Source organism: Eublepharis macularius, chromosome 5 (genome assembly GCF_028583425.1).
Source record: "Eublepharis macularius isolate TG4126 chromosome 5, MPM_Emac_v1.0, whole genome shotgun sequence".
In the NCBI taxonomy this organism is placed as follows: Eukaryota; Metazoa; Chordata; class Lepidosauria; order Squamata; family Eublepharidae; genus Eublepharis; species Eublepharis macularius.
The window spans coordinates 144,478,584-144,499,177 of NC_072794.1; the positions used below are offsets into that span (position 1 = coordinate 144,478,584).

At 44.1% G+C, this 20,594-nt stretch overlaps 1 protein-coding gene across 4 annotated transcripts in view; it reads right to left on the reverse strand.

The window, feature by feature from the left end:
* Positions 1–1,916: 1,916 nt before the first annotated feature.
* GDAP1L1 (ganglioside induced differentiation associated protein 1 like 1) overlaps positions 1,917–20,594 on the reverse strand; it is a 58,722-nt gene continuing 40,044 nt past the window's right edge. For 3 of the 4 annotated variants that reach the window (XM_054981029.1, XM_054981025.1, XM_054981026.1), the window contains 3 exons: positions 12,410–12,507; positions 11,456–11,570; positions 1,917–2,260 (listed from right to left, as the gene is read on the reverse strand). In XM_054981029.1, the coding sequence (XP_054837004.1) occupies positions 1,917–2,260; positions 11,456–11,570; positions 12,410–12,507 (557 nt within the window). The remainder of the gene's footprint in view (positions 2,261–11,455; positions 11,571–12,409; positions 12,508–20,594) is intronic. The other variant, XM_054981030.1, reaches the window with a different exon arrangement.

Below are 20,594 nucleotides of genomic sequence, written 5' to 3' on the forward strand. Positions count from 1 at the left end.
ACACCCAGCATCTAGCAAATCCTGAAATATGTGCAGCATGAGGGGCAAATTTTGTTAGTCTGTATTTTCTGAGGGGGGAAAAGTTATCCAGAAACCAGTTTGGAGGACTGAATGGTTTTACGTGTTGGATCTAGAACTGCATGTCCCATTACTGAAATGTGTTGATTGGAATATTCACTGAGTTAAATTATTCCATTTAGAATTCAAAGGGAAGTTTTACTTTGAAATTGGAGTACGTAAACTGCCATCAAGTCGCAGCACTGACTCATGGTGACCCCATAGGATTTTGACAGCAAGAGATGAACAGAGGTGGTTTGCCATTGCCTGCCTCAGTGTAGCAACCCTGAACTTCCTTGGTGGTCTTCCATCCAAGTACTAATCAGAGCCAACCCTGCTTATCTTCTGAGGTCTGATGAGATCAGGCTAGTCAAGGCCATTCAGGTCAACTTGAGAATCTAGGGCTGCAGATTTCCCTTACAAATTCCACATAGTTGAATCCTGTCAGGTCATTAAGTTCAAGCCTACCTCAGAATCATGATTCTGACTAGGAAACCCTTCTCTCTAAACCTAGAAATCTGTTTGGTAGCTGGTTATGGTTAACACTGGTGAGAGAAAGACTTTCTGCACATATTCAGAGACATAATTGTTTACTTTCCAGGATTTAGCCATGCCATTGAAATTCAATCCTGAGTGTAAGCCAATCCCCTAACCCGTGAAAGTGAAAAAATGGCACACGTGCTCTCATACACATGTATATGCACGCGCACACACAAACACACACACACGCTTTTGGAAATGAGTCAACTGATGCTGAACACATTTAGAAATGTAAAGCAGTTACTCCTCCCATATGGTTTATTTAGGATCTCAGAGGTTTTTTTAAAGCGTGAGTAGCAGTGATGCTCATTATTCTTTTCAACATGCAAAAGGCACAAGAAAGTGAAAAACGTAATTTTTTTTTCCTCTGTGCAAAGTGTTTCCAAGAAAATACACAGCGAGAAAGTGACTAGGGGAAAAAAACTATGAAAGGAAGAGGAAACACAAAATCAAAATAACAGAACTCCTTTGGAAATTACTTGAAACTTATGAAAACAGTCATGTTGTTAAAGAGTCCAGAAAGGCTCCATCGGTGAACGATGCTTGGCAAATTCATGAAAGAAGCTGGAGGTGAACACCTCGGTAAGACAGAATTCATCTTTGAAATCAAGATTACAATCAGAAAGACCACTGGCTGTTAGCTATAGATACAAAAAATTAAAAAAATTGAAGTAGAAAGTGGATACATTCTAAGCGCAGGTTAATAAAAACACTTGATTGAATGGAAAGAATGATACAAAAAGAGAGAGAGAGAGAGAGAGAGAGAGAGATTTCATTTCCACCTAAAGCCAGAACTTCATAATCTACTGTGGTCTAACAAATCACATTCATTCCTTTTCTTTAAAAAGGCTCTGGTCTCTCATCACATCACCCACCCCAGTTTGGAGGAGAGGGAAAGTCCCTGCTATTTGCACCCGTGAAAAAATGTGCTATGTGGCCAACAGACAGTGGGAAAAAATGTAAAGGTACAGAAGAGAACCCCCTATTTGAACTCTGTTTAACTGGGGTTACCACATCTTCTGATGGCGCTTGACTGTGCTAGAGGGCAGTTTTGCTCTACGGCGGTTGTGTAAGCTTTATACACGTCTACCGTTTACAATTTTATAACAGTTAAACCTAAAAAAGGCTCCTTTTAAACAAGTTGACTATTTTTGTTGACTTGCTTCCTTGCAGTATAAGTTTCTACTTCTAGACTATGGAATGTTACATTAACAGTATAGTTATTCATATTGGTTTCAAATTTTCATTACAATTACTGAGGATTCATCATGGTTTCACACGGCACGGAGACACCAAACTAAACACCAGAACAGCCAGCATTAGATGTATTTTTTCTTTAGATACCAATAAGCAAAATACCCCATCCCCCCTAGAGATCCCATGAGGAAAGAGGCTCCAAAAAAGGACGGAGGTTTCCGTTTGACCAGCCTGAAGGCGTTGGGTACCACAGCCGAGAGGAGGGTGGTGTGTATGTCTCCCAAAACTTTCCTGAAGGCAAAGCGTTTTTGTATCCTTTCAAAGAAGTTCTGTAGGTTGGGCCTGCTGCCATCTTCCCAGTATTTCTTAGAGAGTCCTAGAAACTTGAGGCGGTGCAGGGTGGCTCCCAGCAAGATGTCGGCCAAGGTGAAAACACACCCACAAAGCCAGAGTTCACATTTCTGTCCTGGAGAATAAAGCCATAAGAGAAACAGCGTGAAAAGACACAGCGATCTCATTTGGAGACTTGAGAACAATATTTCGCCCAGCAAACTTAATCACTGGTCTACATTGGAGGTGATTAAGTGATCTTCTAGCAATTGGCCTATGGTAGTAACTGAGGCTGCCAGCTATGGAGAGAGATGCATTTTGATAAACCTCCACTGCCAAATTTTTGTATTTTCCACATCACATCTGGAACAGGGAGAAGGAAGCCACTGGTTATCCTTTAAATCTCAGATTAACGGGGAGGGCAAATTTTAATCCACAATTAAAACAATTTATTAATTTAGTCAAAGGTATTTATTTCATAGTGCTCGATGTGAAAATGTTCTTATGTGATATGAAGAGAAGCAAAAGACCTGACAGGGCCTCTCTTCTCTGTTAAAGCACCTTTTCCCTGTTGGTCTTGGCAGAATTTAATAAAGCTACTGCCAATGTTTAACCTTTTCAACAGACTGTAAAATCAACCACTGTACAAACTTCCCAGACATCTGGGAGGATGGGAGACAACTACAAATAGTTAAAGAGAGCTACCATGCTGGTCTTGAAAGCTGTGTTTTTTCACTGTGCATTGAAGGTGACTTTTGTTCATACTCAGGGCTTTTTTTTTAGGAGGTACACACTGGTATAGACTACCAGCAACTCTTTATGGAGTACCAGAACTTCTTGGGCATTTGGGGGTTGGGCTAAAAAGGGAGAACATAATGGCTCCTCTTTTTAAAAAAGAAAAGAAAAAGGCACTATCCATACTAATCAGTGATGTAGATGTCAGAATTAATATTGCAAAGTAAACAAACTTGTGCCCTTTCTTTCTTTGCATGATTAATTCTGCCATTGCTGCTATTTTGCATAATTTATTCTGCTTCTCTTATTGGCAATAGCTATTCAGCGCACTGATGCTCCAATCCTTTCACTAGAAATCTGCTGCGACTTACATGGACTAGAAACTCCCTTTGTCTTCTGAGATTTCATCACCCGACATTAAGCGGATTTTTGCAACCCTAACACCTAGATTTTTTTTAAGTAGCAGTTGAGAAACACTGTGTGCTTCACCAGAACTACAGCTCTATCTATATTACAGAGAGAGTTGGAAATTATAATATATAAACCCAAAGATCATCATGTGCAGTGATAAGTTAATGCAGATTTCCAAGCAAGTTGTTCATGCTCTTGCACATGCAATTTTTCAACATATAACAAGACAAACAAAAATAGTTTTCAGACCATGACTCTTTTTTCTCCGAATTGCAGGTTTCCTCCCTCCCTGTGAAGTCTATCACCTTGGTACTTTTGCAGTAACTCGCTAAGGAATTTTGAAGCACATTGCAATGAAGAAGAAGGAAGTGGCTTGAGGTGTAGAAACCCTGATGACTTTCAAAGCCATATACAAAGGCCTGATAAAGGCCAGCCCTCAAATGCATAGACAGGTGCCATTATTAAAAACGTTAATGCATAGGAAAGGCTAACCTTTAATACTCTGATGTCTTTGCTGGGATGAGATGTCTCTAAGGTTCCCTGCAGTGTGGGCTTAGTTATCTCACCCTCTAGATAATACAAATTTATATATTCTCTTCTGAAGGAGAATTGGGAGAGGTTATTCCAGGCATTTCCAGACCCCTTTCCCAGTCTTGCTTTGGAATTCCTTTCTTGATCTCTCATGAAATGGGCTTCTGTCCTGATGCGCTTGCACACCCTGGCATTTGCTTTCTCCTTCTTTTTTCTCTGTCCTTTCTATTGGCCTTTCCTTTCCTGGTCCTTTGACAGGTCTCTATTAGTATTGCCAAGGGCTTCTGTGAGGGCTAGGAGCAGCCCTCTATGACATCAGAGGATGGATGCTTCCCTAAAGCGGTTGGGCCTGGTTTCAATTGGCTCAGCTACTTTGATGTCACAGGCACTGGAGGTTCTTTGATGCCACAATTTACCTTGTTGGCTGCAGCTCAAACAGTTGATTGCACAAGGAGAAAGTTGGGTTCTGAGTCGGTACACTATAATGGGGGAGGGAAGGTGGCATGATATAGCCCAATCTCATCAGATCTCAGAAGTTAAGCAGAGTTGGTACTAGGATGGGAGACCACCAAGGAGAGACTGCAGAGAAAGGCAGTGGCAACCCACCTCTGCTTCTCATTTCTTGAAATCCCCTTGCTGGGTTTGCCATAAGTCGATTGCAACTTGATGGCAAACACACTTAGGCGCACAGACCGTATAATGGCATAGAGAATTAGTTGCGATGCTTCAAATCTCATCTCAAGAGATGGCCTTAGGCAAGCCACTATCAGCCTCAGACCCCCTCCCTCCCATAATATGGGCCTAATGTACAGGGTTGTTATAAAGATGAGTGTGATACAGCACATGAAACACTTTCAACACTAAAAGCCCTACATGACATCCTAAAAGTATGAGCATTACTGAATTCCATGGGTAATTTTAGCTAAATTAAATAACAGTGGGGTTCATTTATGTCATAGGAGTTCTAAATGACACTGTTGTCAGCAGCTCCCCCTTCCTTTTAGGCACTTTGTAATGCTGAACTCAGCACCCACCAGGCCCAGTGGGGCTGTGGATGCACGCTTTAAAGATCTGCTTGTTGACAATCTGATCGGCATCCTGTAACAGCTGGCCACCTGTCAATGAGCTGCTTGGTGGCTCCACCCTTGTAGCAGGAAAGGGGAACAAGACACCCCGTTAATAGACTCTTGTGGGTCTAGCCACACCCCCCATGGGGCATCTGAGTAGAAGAAGGCCCTCCCAAACATGGCTAGGTCCTTTAAGTGAACTGAGGGAGGAAGATGCACCAGCTCTGGCTCCCCGTACAGCAAGGAGTAGAGCTAGGGGAGGGAACATGGAATAGTGTAATGCTCAACCCCACCCCTCTCAGTCTGAGGCCAAGGTAGGGGGCTTCATCGTAAGCAGACCCTGGCATACAATGGCCATGGACTGGGGACATGACAGACACCTTGTGGGCATGAATCAGTTAAGCCATCTCACATCCCTTTGCCACATACAGCTAGATGGCCCGCACTCCTTCTGAGGTAGGGAGGCTATAATGTGGAAGCATAAAACTCAGATGGGCTGAAGGGCCCAACTGTCTGCTGAACAGATATCCGGCAGCCACAATCAGATTTTCCCACTCCCTCAACCCCAAGAAGCCATTGATGCTGATGGAGCAAAGGCACAGAAATCAGACCAATAATTTCAACCATACCACTCATCATCCAAACCCCATATTCCCACTTATCACACCAGGCTTGCAAAAATCTCTTCTCCAACACCCTCATTTGCCAGCTTCACTCCTGGGCCTGAGCACCCAAATCCCCACTATCTAAGCCTAACTATCGCCAATTGTCTTCCAAAATATTCTCTCTCATGCCAAAGCAGCCATCATTCCCTAATTATCCTACCAGCTGAAGCATCTTTTAAAGGCTTTTTTTCCAATGACCAAACATCACTTGTGCATATTCCATTCCAGGGATTAATGACTCAGGAGAAATGCTGTCTGTGTGAACATTTCCGCTTGGGTATTACATTGTGATAGATCCAACCAGGTTTTCTGCTTATGGATGAAGGGAGGCGGGGGGGGGGGGAGGGGGGGCTTTGACCACTAAAAAGGATGTGCTGGGGATTCATAGTAAAGAGTCTAGTAGCACCTTAAAGACTAACCAACTTTATTGTAGCATAAGCTTTTGAGAGTCACAGTTTTCTTCATCTGATGAAGAGAGCTATGGTTCTCAAAAGCTTATGCTACAATAAAGGTTAGTCTTAAAGGTGCTACTGGACTCTTTACTATTTTGCTACTAAGGACTAACACAGCTAACTCCTCTGGGGATTCATGGGACCCATATGCATAAAAGTCTTGTAGGATGGAGACTATAGGTAGGAGGCAAATTGAGTGAGATTGAGCAAAGAAGCAGCCTGGATCCAGCCCATTACATTAACATGCATTGGCTGTTAACATATCCACATGACAATGTAGATACAAACGTCTAAGCATAAAGGGCACAGTCAGTGAACCTCCTGCAACACAAATGGAAGGATAGCCATGCTCTGGCCAGCCACCAGTGAAGTCCATTGCTAATGTGTTTTGTGAAGCATTAGCCACCAGGGCAGTTTCTGAAGACCCACGTGGTATAGAGTTGGACTAGGATCTGGGAGACCCAGGTCTGAATCCCCACTCTGCCTTGGAAGCTTGAGCCATTCACACACACTCTGCCTAATCTACTTCATAGAGTTGTTGTGAGAATAAAATGGAGGAGCTGAGAATGCAGCAAGCCACTTTGGGGAGAAAAGTGTGGTATAAATGAATTAAAGAATATGCCCCTCCTCCCGCCTCTCTACAAACAAGAGAAGTTTATAGAGGAAATGGGGAAAATGAACAGGAATATGAACATGGTGGGACTTGCTAGCTGCCCTCTTTAGCACATGGCAATAAAGCCCTGGCCTTTCCACCTTTACTCCAATCAATAGCAATAGCATTATTTGCCTAATGATATGGGCTCTTGCACACATCATTAACACTTTGAATTAGTACATCGGTCACCCATAAGCCTATATGGGGTGAAAGACAGTGTTTTTGCCGATTGCTAATCCACATGGTCTAGCAAAATGGGCACAGGGGACAGAGTTACCATTGTGCCCAACAGCAACCATAACTCCAAACCCTTTTTAACAGGAAGTATTTATTAGATTTTCATCCCATCTCGTCCTCCAGTTGCTCTGGATGCAGGGCCAGCTCCAGCGTTGCTGGCACCTGAGGCAGCTTAAGGGGTGCTGCTGCACGTGCACATGTGCACGCCGGACTGCGTGATAATGTCACTGCATGTGACATCATCACGCAGGGCTGGGTGTGCACACGGGGGGCCTTCTAGCCTTCCCATTCTGCTGCTCTGTGGGCCAGGCGCAGCCAACCACCCTGGCCACCAGCTGCACCTGGCAGTGCAGAGCAACTGAACAGGACGTTGCCCGCTCAGCTGCCCCATGCTGCTGCTGCCAGCACGCACTCCTGGCCACGCGCAGCAGCTGCGGGCCAGGTGCGACAGGCGGCTGGGGCAGCATGCATCCTCCCAACCCTCCGGCTCAGATGCTCTGTGTGCTGCCCTGGCCGCCTGCTGCATCTGGCCCGCAGCTGTGTGCTGGCGGTGGCGGCGGCGGCGGCAGCACAGAGCAACTGGGTGGGAGGGCTGAGAGGCTGCCCGCTCAGTGGCCCTGTGCTGCCGCCGCCAGCACACGCTCCTGGCCGGGCACAGCAGCACAGGGAAATTGAGCTCCGTGGCGCACGCCCCTGCCCCCGGGCCAGTGCCCCCTCCGGCACCTTAATGCCTGAGGCGGCTGCCAGGCCAGCCTCAATGGGCGGGCCAGCCCTATCTGGGCGGCATACATGGTGGCCATCTTTCTCCACATCACCCCCACAGCAATCTTGTGAAAGGGTTTAGGCTGAAAGAAAGTGACTGGCCCACCAAGCGAGTTCATGGCTCAATGAGAATTCGAACCTGGGTCTCCCTGAGCCTAACCCAGTTTTCTACCTTCCACCTTGAACAAGTAGCTTTAATCAGGCACTTACTGCTTCCCTTCCAGTCTCCTAGCTACTGTTATTGATATAGCTAAAGTATGCGATCACACTAACATTTATTTCGTTTATTTAGAACATTTTTATGCTGCCTCAGCAGGGAATCTGTCTTGAACATTAATTCACTTAGAGCACCCACATATTGTTCTAAATAACCACTTTCAAAACCTTGATTTGCCATCTGCCAGGATTTCATACATTTAAGAGGCATGGAGGGATTTGCAAGTGACCTAACACATACGTGCACCCTTAGGCTGCATTCAGACATGACAACAGTCAGAAAAGGGTTGAGGTACTAGTTAGAGTGTAACGTTTGCAGGCGATTCAAATGCATCGTCCCCAAATCCATACGCATGCACAGGCAGTATCTGTAAACACATGAGCAAGCAAGCAACAGCAGCAATCCAATGCACAACCAGGTTAAGTTACCTGACTGGCTCAGGCAATTGTTTGGATGCTGAAAAGCTAATCAAATTTAAAAAGGGCAGATTAGTGTGCCTGTTTTGAACACAGTATGGAAAAGTCCAGCCTCCTTTATCCCCCTCATTCCTCTCTTTTATGACCACCTTTGTGAACAATTCTAATAATGACTGGGAGTGAAAGGGACTAGAGACAGAGAGACTCCATCCACACAGCAGCCATCCTCTGTGCTGCCTACATTGCCAATGTGAATGCAGAGACATTTGCAGCGGCAACTAAGCCGCCCCGTGGCTGTTTTCCTTGGACTTTCATTGGTTCATCCCCACCCCCAGCTACCATTACCCTCCACAGCCAGAGAGCTTTTTGAGCTAATTAACATATCACTATAGCATTATAACATTCCTGCAATTTTGATTTTGCTACTACAGACTAACACGGCTAACTCCTCTGAACCTTTACAGAAGCAAACTGATCTCCATATCAGAAGGAGCTGTTTGCATCTCCATATCAGAAGGAGCTGTTTGCATCTACTCCGCCCTCCCCTCTCCTCCTCTATATCTGACCAGTTTCTTTTGGCCCTCCATGCATCTGACGATGAGAACTGTGATTCTCGAAAGCTTATGCTACAATAAAATTGGTTAGTCTTAAAGGTGCTACTGGACTCTTTTTGATTTTGCTACTACAGACAAACACGGCTAACTCCTCTGGATCTATTCCTGCGATCTAATCACTAGTTTTACTGCCCCTCCCCCAAAGGAAGCCTCTTGCCTTTTTGAATGGAAGCTAGGAATTCAGAGGGAATAGCAGAGAGATCGCTATAATGATGAAACGCTATAGCAACATGTTAATTGCCAATTTAAAAATATGTCTTCTGACTGCAGGGAGAAATGGCACCTGTGGCAGTGGAGGGGCTGAGGAAGGAAAACTGTACTGCAGAGGACAGGACCTGTAAAAACACGCTCCTTCCCAGCTGCACAACATACATACATGGTTTGACTATAGGGTAGCCAACTCTGGCTTGGGAAATTCCTGGGGATTTGGGGGGGGCAGTGCCTAGAGAGGGCAGAGTTCAGGGAAAGGAAGGATCTCAGTGGAAATGTGACGGCATAGAATTTGTCCTTTGAATCTGCCCTTTCCTTCAGGGGAACTGATCTCTATGGTCCTGGAGAATGCCTGGCCCCACCTATTTGCCTATGATCTTTCCAGAAAGATTGTACTAATCCAGGTTTGGAGAAAATAGCAACAAAGCAGGGGAAAATATGGAAAGTGGACACTTGGGGGCAACATTGTGTTGATGCTTAAAAAAAAACCCTGCTCCAGTTTGGACACCAAACTAGAACAAAGCCTCCATGTAGAAGCAAGCAGTCATAAACAGTGGGCTCACCAGTCTCGTGTTCTAATCTTCCCTCCCCCTGCAATTTACTAAGCTCAGCCAAACAGAGAAACCAAATTATTATCTAGGCAGGGTGAGCAAAGGTCAGGACCAACTGGAGGGTGGCAGTGTGAAAGGCCCACCATCATCCAGCAGAAACCGAGAATTACAGGAATGTCTCAGAATCTTTGGTGTCTCTTTTTAGATGTCTTTTCGTTTGTGTGCAAGCCTGGCCAGGTGAGAACAGCTGAGCTGTCTTCCCATGAAAACTGTCAAGGAAAGCTGAGACTGCATCCAGAGGATTCTTGGGTATTCACAAGATGCACATTCAGGGTAGCCTAGACATTACAATCCATCAAAGCCAGCTTAAAGTGCAGTTACATTTAGATCTAGCTGATGGCATAGAACGGAAAGGCTGTGCTGGAAGATTGCTTTAGATGTTATTAAAATCTAGCACTGCCAATCAAACCTGGAAGCAACTGCAAATTTGCCTGACTGTATGGATTTGTACAACATCTGAAGGTGCTCTTCAGTCATTCTAATCACCAGCTAAGCCTGGTGGCCATAGAACACTGCTCCCTATATGGGTGGGTATGTAAGCAATATTTACCTGCTGCCACAAGAGACTGAGCTAATTGAACTGATGGAGGCAGCCACTGGGATGAAGGGGTACAAGGAGGTCTTTCTCCATTCATTTAGTGTTAATGCCAGTATTAATATTCTGTCTGTACCTGTTCTCCCTCTAAGATTAGAGTGACATTTTGCCTGCATTTTTGGCACTAGGATGCTTTGCTTGAGAATATGACATTTTATTAGAATAGAAATAATTAATAGTGATGATGTCATGGGGTCCACCAAACAAGAAGTCTGGATACAATGTCTTCAGTGAATGCTTTAGAAAATCAATTCCGAATGGGTGACGTTGGTGGAGCATCGTTATGCTGTTTGCCAGTATTGCTGCCAGCTCCTCATCTGAAAGTATTACCAGGTGGGGCAAGGCTCATGATAGCAAATCTAATTGGCATGCAGAAGGTCCCAGGCTCAATCCTCGGCATCTCCAGTTAAAAGGACCTGGCCGTAGGTGATGTGAAAGGGTTCTACCTATGATCCTGGAGAGCCACTGCTAGTCTGAGCAGAAAATTCTGACCTTAATGGACCAGTATTCTGATTCAAGGCAGCCTCATGTGTGGCATGTCTATACATTTCCTGCACTTGAAATGTAGCTACTGGTTCCTTCCTCTGTGAGTCTCCGTACCTCTCCCCCACCCTGCTGCACTCCAGTTTTGACTATCCAGTGATCAAGAGCACACATTGTACATGACTGACAAATCAAACGGATCAGCCCCAAATTAACTCTGCTAACAATCACCGAAGGCCATTATTGCTGGATATCCAAATACAGAAGAATAAACAGTCAGCATAAGCTATACAAAGCTCTAAATTAGCACGGGGCAGGAGGGGAGGGTGAGCAAAAGGACCAGCAGAGAAACAGGATAGCAAGAGAATCTTGTCTTGATATCTGGGACCACTTCATAGGGCAAACATTGCCTGTAAGAGAAAGACACACAACCCAGACTGCCAATGGATAACCTAAATGAAAGAACAGTGGTTGGAAGGTGCCTATCTTTTAAGACTGTGGAACTGTCTCTGTTCAAAACTATCTTCTCAACATATGTCTTGGCAGACCTTCAATGAAGTTCTAAGTGGAGCTACACTTTTTAAAGCCAATATACTTCAACAGAAGGGTATAGCTCTGTTTAGGATTGCATTGGTTATCATTCCTGTACCAGATAGAACATGATACCTACCTTGATATTCAATTTTCCTCTTCTCCAGCTCAGCCTCAATCTGATCTAGCACCATTCCCAGCTCACCCAGGATTTTCTTCAAGTAGTTCACATTGTCATGTTCCAGGATTTTGGCCTAAATAAAAATAATGAAATCTTCATACCAAGCTAAATAACGCACGAAGAGAGTACATTCCTGCAAATAATCTCTTTACAAATCAATGTGTACACTGTTAAAATGAGTTTTTTAAAGATGAAACTAAAACTCCATCAGGATCTCTGTATTATTTTGTTATCCTTCAGTTCAAAGGAGCTCAGGAGGCTCTAGGTAAGATATTCAAAGCTAGGTGAAAATAATGATTTATTTTGACAAACAAAACAGATATTCTACTTTGAAGGAGATGCAAAGAACATTGATTCCAGATTTAGGAATTTAGGAACTCATCTCCAGACTACAGAGCCTTTGAAGAAAATGGCTGTTTTGGAAGGAGGATTCTATATCATTAAACTGCATTGAGGTCCATCCCAAACATCTCCAGGCTCTACCCCAAAATCACCAGGAATTTCCCAAACCAAAGCTGGTAACCCTATACCCCTCAATCCTCTGTCGCATTGGGCCCTGGATAAAAGACCACTTTTGTGATAAGTACAGGGCTTTTTTTCAGCAGGAACGTGGTGGAACAGAGTTCTGGAACCTCTTGAAAATGGTCACATGGCTGGTGGCCCCGCCCCCTGATCTCCAGACAGAGGGGAGCTTAGATGGCCCTCCGCGCTGCTGAGTGGCGCAGAGGGCCATCTACACTCCCCTCTGTCTGGAGATCAGGGGGCAGGGCCACCAGCCATGTGATTATTTTCTCCAAGGGCAACCCACCGAGTTCCACCACCTCTTTTCCCAGAAAAAAAGCCCTGGATAAGTACATTGATGTGCCCTCTCCTGACTTAGCAATATCCCTGTTGCTGCTTCAAATGTCTCACCATGAGTTTCTTCTGTTTGGAAAGATATGGCTCTGTTAACTGTGGCTCCTCTTCATGGTCTAACTTCAGAAGGTCCGTGCTGGCATTAACTAAATGTCCTGTAAAAATGGAAAGAGAATGGATCGTAGCAGGTTTTTCTGGTATTTCATCTCTGTCTCTCAGTAGACTTTTCGTTGACACATAGTCTAAAAATTGTTTTCTAGGAAACTGCCATACTTACTTGAATAAAACACACCAAGAAAGAAGTAGCCTCACAACGAGCTTAAGAGTTGCTCCATAAATCAAGGCGTTTGCTGAGCCTTCAAGAGAGGGCTTTGCATGTAAAAGGGTCACATGTTCAGGGACTAGGGTTGCCAGGTCCCCTTACCCTACAGGCGGGGGAACCTGGCACTCACTGTGCAATGACATCACTCCCATCAAAGATAATGTCAGTCTCTGGTTTGCACATGAACACACACTGGGAATTGAACTACGGTCCAGGTCAGAAAGGTAGTCCTTTGTTATTATCTTTGATGAGTGAGGACTCTCGGTCTATACAGAATTGACTTATAACCATTATTTGGAGTCTCTCTTTTTAAGTAACCCACATTCAACCTGCTTGGCCTGAAAAAGAAAAACTTTTTTTACACTGACATAGTTATTGTTTTATGTGTGCGTTAATGTAACTCTTTCCACTGAAGAAGACCCTCAGGGCTGAAATGTGTTGGGTCTTTTGGTTGATATACATGTGTAACCATTATTGTAATTCTCTGTTATTAGATGTGCAACTTCATCTTGTTGCTTTATACTATGATCTGAATTTTTAATGGTAAGGTAAAGGTAGTCCCCTGTGCAGGCACCAAGTCACTACTGACCCATAGGGGGACGTTGCATCACGATGTTTTCTTGGCAGACTTTTTGTTATGAGGTGGTTTGCCATTGCCTTTCCCAGTCATCTACACTTTATCCCCAGGAAACTGGGTACTCATTTTACCGACCTCAGAAGGATGGAAGCCTGAGTCAACCTTGAGCCAGCTACCTGAACCCAGCTTCCGCCAGGATCGAACTCAGGTCATGAGCAGAGCTTGGGCTGCAGTACTGTAGCTTACCACTCTGCGCCACGGGGCTCTTGAATTTTTAATGGTATTCTATATATACAGGGCTTTTTTTCTGGGAAAAGAGGTGGTGGAACTCAGTGGGTTGCCGGCACAGGGGGCAATTCTTGGTGGGAGGTGGTTCCGCTGGTACCACATGTGTGCACGCAAAATGTGCGCATGCTCCCAGGGCCAATGATGACTCCAGCGGCATGGATGGCAATCTAAACTGCCCTCTGTCTGGAGATCAGGGGGTGAGGCAACCAGCCATGTATCCATTTTCAAGATGTTCTGGAACTCTGTTCCACTGCGTTCCATCTGAAAAAAAGCCCTGTATATATGTCATCTTTAATCCTAAGATTTTGTGCACTGTCACATGTATTTCTCCCTGTTCACTTGCGCTCCACTTGCACTACACTTGATCAAGTGGAGTGCAAGTGAACAGGGAGGAATACATGTGAGTCTGTTCACTTGCCATTCAAGTGTCATTCGTCACTTGTAGCTTGGCCGATAGTTGTATCTATATTTTTTTGTTGCTCAACCTTTTGGTTCCTGACTTGATTTTCAGGTTGGGTTGGGTCCCCCCGCCCCCGCTTTATCTCTTTTGTGTTCTACCCCAAGAGACGGGCAACTGCATTTCACACTTAGTGAAATTTCCAGATTATCCTCCAGGACAGCCCCACATACAGCACAATGGTAGTAATCTATCAGAAAAACACGTACATCTCTACCCAGAGAAAAGACTAGCGAGTGGATGCATAACAACAGGGAGCTTGTCTGCAGGCAAAACCGTGAATGAATTCAGCCAGTAATGACTGGTGTTCATCCTTCTGCTGCCCTGACTTTGCACCTCCCCAAAGCAATAATTTGTAATTATCACAGCATCATTAGCTCAGCAAAATCAAGGGCTGCCTTATAAATCAGACTGTCGGTTGCCCTTTATTTCCCAGCACGACCAATGTGATTAAGGTCCCTACCAGAACCCCCTAGCTCTCTCTGCTCCTCCATGGTGAACTTATTAGATGACTAAGACCGGAAGGACACAACTATTTTCCAATCTAGCCTCTTCTGTAGCGGAGAAGGTCAATGGGCCGATTTGCTTTTTTAAAAAATGGAAAATGATCACATCATTTGCTGAGGCTGCAGTTTTGGGGCAGGAAAAGGTTACAGCCACCAGAATAGCAGAGAGAGCTAAACATCACAGCTGAGCTCTGTTCTCTTCAGTGCTCTTCTTTCAATTCAGCTCACTTCTGATATTAGAGCTGAGCTGGAACAAAAACCTTTAATTAACAGGACACAGAAAGGTAAGAAGGGGGAAGCGCATGGTATAGCTCATCTTGTCCATCCACTCCAGCTTTGTTTCCAAAATTTCCCCACCCACCATGTGTTTTACATGCAAACAATAGCCATGGGTATATATTTGGATCCCCCTTGTCAAGTCTAGGTGCATTTCTAACTGTAAAGTTCTTGGCACAGGGACCTGCATTTGTGCTTACAATATTCTGTACAGAGTCCAGTAGCACCTTTAAGACTAACCAACTTTATTGTAGTATAAGCTTTCAAGAACCACAGCTCTCTTCATCATAACATTGAACTTCATCTCCTCCTGAGAGGTTCTTCTTTATATACTTTAGCAGAAATGGATGTTCAGAATAATACAGATTAGTTATCTCCTGTTAGAATGTCCTAGGTATTCACTCTTGCTTTGTAAATTAAAAAGACATTGGTGGGATTTTAATAGGGATTTTAATATTTAAAAGAAGTAAAGTAGACTGTGCAAGACTGCAACCAGCTCATCCCTGCTCTAAGGAAGGCACCATTTCTCCCTTACGCTGTGGCTTCTTCTATTGCAAAATCTTGACACAGGCTGCAAAATGCATGTTAAAATGTACCTGCCATTCACCTCACCCCTTAAGGTATGAATTATATTTTATTCTTCATTTCCTGCCTTGGATCTCTAGTGGAGGCTCCTCTCAAGAGCACCACTTTTAAAACCTTTCCTGAATGCTTCAGGGCATACAAGGCTGTGACTTCATCTACAGCAAATCAATAGTTTAAAGCCCTATTGACTAGCCTGCCCCACTCCTATTTGCCATGCATACAAAACAGGCATTGCAGAGCTCATGTGTTATTAATTGCAAATTCTAGCTAGTAAAAATGCATACCTGCCAGGCTAGCCAAAGAAATGAATATTCAGGCAGGACTCCGACTAACAGTTTGCGGAAGCATCATAAAACAGAGCTACACCTTTTAAGTCCGTTGAAGTCAATGACTCTCTGCTTAGGATGTTCCCATTAATGTCAGATTCAGGGGCAAGGCCATAACCTGATTGGTACTAGTGGGTGTGCTACTAGGGCTGTGAGGCATCCTACTATGGTGGCAGATCTCCTGTTGGCTGTCCTTGTTGCCCACCACCACTCCACGTGGCAGTGGGAGGGGGAAAATGTCAGCATCCTGTGTGCTGTGAAGCCATTTCCTGGTTTTCCCTGGAAGTGATGTCATGGGGCACAGGACATTGCACACACACACCCATGTCCCTGCTCTCAAAGTTTCCACCAATTGCCACTCTCAGCCTGGCAACCTTTATGCACCTTATCCAGAAATTTCGCAAGCCAGAGTTGGCAAGCTGTTATAGAAATATTCTAGATAATTAAATGAATCTCCCAGCAGGCGGTGTTTCCAGCTCTGTTGTTATATCCAAGAATACCACACAGGCCCAGACCTGTTCGGCTTCAGCAAGGTTGCTTACCTCATGGGCCTCATGAGGAAGGCTGGCTATAGCCTGCATAAGGGAGCCCATCCTCGTGTCCCTTGGAGGTTTTTAAAAAATCTTTTTTATTCCATCTGGTTCCATCTTAGAACTGTATGTGGGCTTTTTGCACAAAGCTCAACCTGTAGATCCAGGGCCAAAGTTATTCTGTCCCTCTGGTTCTAGTGCCAGACTGGAACAGAACTGAGGCCCAGCTTTGTTGTCTAAGTCTCACTTGACAATGCAACATCTTTTCCATAGACAAACACGGACTAACATACAGGGATGGAAGATTCATTCCAGCTCCTATCCAGTAGTTCATAAATTAATTACTCTGTCCATAGTTCTCATGAGTAGCCTCTGGAGATAACTGAAAGAGTTTATGGCGTTTGAACCTTGCATCATCTCTGGCAACAACACCTGTTATGGTTGCCCTAGTCTCCGTCCCCACCATATTTGTCACGAATGGTCTAGTGTATACACATGGCCTCTGTCTGCATGGTTAAGAACCCTTCCCAAACTTCTTGCCAGTAGGAAGTACAGCTCATGTTGAGGGCAGCAGGAGCCAATCACTGTAGAGCAAATTCACACAGCTCATTTGCCGTGAAGGCATGAATCCTAGAAGGCAAAAAAAAAAAGTTCTAAAAGCAGTTGCTTAAATTGACTTGCATCTACATTGCCTTTATAGGATTCTCTTGCACACATATCATGTGTACAGTGGACTGGAAAATAAGGTTCTTGTGTACCATTGATCAAGTAGCTAGATGGTGTTTAACTCAGGAGCTGAGATTGGCTAAGGAAGATGAATAAGAAAAATAGGGAAAGATAAAGGGGAAACCAGAATAATGTGCTGGAGACTGAACATAAATCACCTGAATCTTAGTGGAACTGATCATGTGTGAACCGTCTGCCTCTCTCCTTCCTGATCTGCCCAACTAGGTTTGGCAGCCAACAGTGATCTCTGCATAAGCAATGCCAGTGCTGGCCTGCAGTGGCATCCAGCCATAGGTATCGTTCACCCAAGGGTACAAAATGCCTCGGTTTTCTTTCAGCAGCTTCAAATACATTGTTTAAGACAGTGTCCGATGTCAGCACAGAGTACTTAACTAACTTATCTGTTTCGTTTGGTGTTCCCTTGCTGACCCTCTCTTCCTGTTTATGCATTTTAATTGTTTATGTGTTTTGTTTAATTGCTGTTTATAGTTGCTTTCATAATATGTATTTTTAAAATTGTGTTTAATAGTTTTGTTTGCTGCCTTGAGGATCCTGTTAGGTGAGAAGGTGGCATCAAAATGTTCGAAATAAACAAATAAAAATAAGATGTACGATATAACCTGCTGCAGAAAGGCTGGAGCAGATTGGGGTGATGGGGGGGGGGGGTTTGACATTGCTCCAACTGTGCAATGTCACTTCTGGCTTGAACCCAGAAGTGACATCATTGCATCAAGGCAACAGCAATTTACATGTCCACCCACCCTCTGCTGTCTCCCACTGGTGCCATCACACTTTAGTGGCAATAAGTCCAGAAGAGTAACTTCACTTTCCCAAGAGTTGCAAAAGGTAATCTGCAGATTTGATTGTAAAAATCATTGTGCAATCTGGCATTTGTTGTGCCATCCTTCTTTGTAGGCTTCAGAACACTGAGTGCTAGGGATTTATATGTTCTTTCAAAGGTCTGGCAAGCAGAGAATTACTAGCAAGCATGGGTTTGGCAACCACTTGAGACCAAGAAGGCATTCCAACCAATTCCCAACCAATATATTTTAGGTAAAACACACAAGCTTTCAGCCTGAATCACAGGACCAAAACTACCTGTGATGCAGAAGTTCTGTGATGGGAACAGCAGATGTGTGATTTGGCTCTCAAAAAGCAGCTGTGCAGAAGGCCATGATCTGGATTTTGACCAGTTAGGGTTGCCAAATCCAGGTTGGGAAATTCCTGCAGATTCAGAGGGCAAATCCTGGGAGGGCAGGGTTTGAGAAGGTTAAGGTTTCAGCAGAGGTGTAATGCCATAGACTCTACCTGCCATTTTTTTCAAGGGAACTGATGCACGTAGTCTCTGGAGATCAGTTGTAATTCCAGGTGCCACCTAGAGGTCACCAACCCTAACTACAGCAATGAGGGAGTTAATTCTTTTCCCCAAGCCAAGGTCCTCTAATTCAAAATGCTCCTCCCCCCTCCCCCCCCCCCCCGCACCTACTTTAAGCCCCAGTATGGGGGAAAGGACAGGCACAAAGATACAGTGCCTGTTTTATTTCTGTACCTTAAGCACCTTGGGATGAGGAATTTTCAATTGCAGGAACTATACATGAGGGAAGAGTTAACTCCTCCCCTTACCAGCACTTTATCTCCACCCTCCTCCACCCTGCTACTTTTAAAAGGCAAATTCCATGTCTGGATTTCTGATCACAAAAAAACTTCTGGATCATTTGGCCCTTAGATGTAAATCGAACAGCTGGAATCCAGCAGAGAAATTAAAGGGCAAACCCCTGTGGCGTTATTGTGACAATCCAGAGCAGAGCTGCATTCTACGAAGACGTCCTTGAGGCAGAGTTATATTAAGCACTCTCAATGTTTCATGAATGCTTGTAGGGCAAATACAGATTCTGATGCCAGTTTATTTCTGTCCCTGTAACCTGATATGCATACAACAGGGCTTGCCCAAGTCAATTCTGATGGAATCCCAGTCCTAACCTATATATACCAGGCAAGATCCAGCAAGAAGTTAAGTACTTTTTAAAGAGCCATTGATTTCAGAGTTAACTACCTGATTATATCTTATGTTGAAAAACTGTTTATTTGTATATGAAAAACAAAATGGAGACTTTTATTAATAATTATCAATGCTGTTGATAGTAGGATAAATCATCAACCCAGAACAAGTCTAAAGGATCTTGAGTGCTGAGAAAGGCCTTTCTCTGGACCCTAGAAAATGGCTTCCATTCAGAGCAGACAGTATTGGGCTAGGTGGGCCAATGGTCTCACTCAGTATAAGGCAGCTTCATCCTGTGTACATCATTTGTTCATGTGGTTTTATGTGAACTCAGACAGGGTGACATTGAACAGGCATACTTAAAGAGGTTCATTGGCACCTTAGAGACTAATAAAATATATTACAGAATAAGCTTTGTGACTCAGAGCCAAGCTACAAGTGACGAATTACACTTCCCTGAACAGGGAGGAATACACGTGAGTCTGTTCACTTGCCAGCAAGTGTAATTCGTCACTTGTAGCTTGGCTCTCAGAGCTGACTTCATCAGATGCATGAAGAAGTCACTTAACATCTGAGAATTACAAATGCTGCATTCATAACTTTGTACTCTGGAAATCTGTATTCCAGCAGTGCATACTGATATTCTAAACTACTTATTTATGGATTTGGTGACATTGCTACCAGCTGTATACGACTTTAGTACGTTAATAAAAGAGGTAAATACATTCTTCCCTGTGACTAAAATTTCTGCAGTCCTAACCTTATAATTGAAAACAAAGGGTATATGTGCCCTATCCCACTTCTTTGAAAGAGTCCTAGGAAATTGTGCTGTGCAGGAGGCCAGAAACCTGAGAATTGTCGGTAGTATCCTTGGACCTATAATTCCCAGAGTTGCCTGAAGGAGCAGTAATTATAGTTAAGCAAATTTAAGAGTGTTATCCTAGGCTCTTCTATCTGCGAGTCAGCACAACTGAACAGTTTGGGGGGAAACAGCCATAAGAAAGGGTTGGACTGTGACTGATTGTAGATGACCTGCTTTGCATGCAGAAGGTCTCAGATTCAGTCTCCAGTTTTAAAAAAATCAGGCAATATGTAGCATGGAAGTCCTGTACCTGAAACTCTGAGGAGAGCGGTTGCCAGTCAGAGTGGACAACACTGACCTTGAGAGACCAAAAGTCTGACTCAGTATAAGGCAGCCTCTTGTGTATTCATGTAAGATCGAGCTGTAACTCTTTAGTTATGCCCAAAGTGTGCTAATCCTGGGGACAAATATGCCTTTGTTCTTCTGTATCATAACTAGGCAGGCTATTATTCTTGAACTATCCCTTCAGCCCTGTGGTTCTGTTCTTTGCCTTCCTGCCAATTTTTTGTTTTTTACTTCTTCGGTCATTTTGAATCTGGATTCCTCAAGCTGTAACTGTCTCTATTTAATTACAAGAACTGTGGGCACACATAAACATGAATCTTAAAATAGCTGGATGTCTGGGATTGTAGGTAAATGGTGTGATAGAAATTGGGCAAGGTTTAGAGCTCCATCCCACAAGGCTTATTTCCAGCATGCACAACTCTGCTTCGTTTGCACATTGAACAACCAACGTGCATGTGTCAATTGGGAGCCGCTCATGTTTGCTAGAGGTCCTTTGATAATAC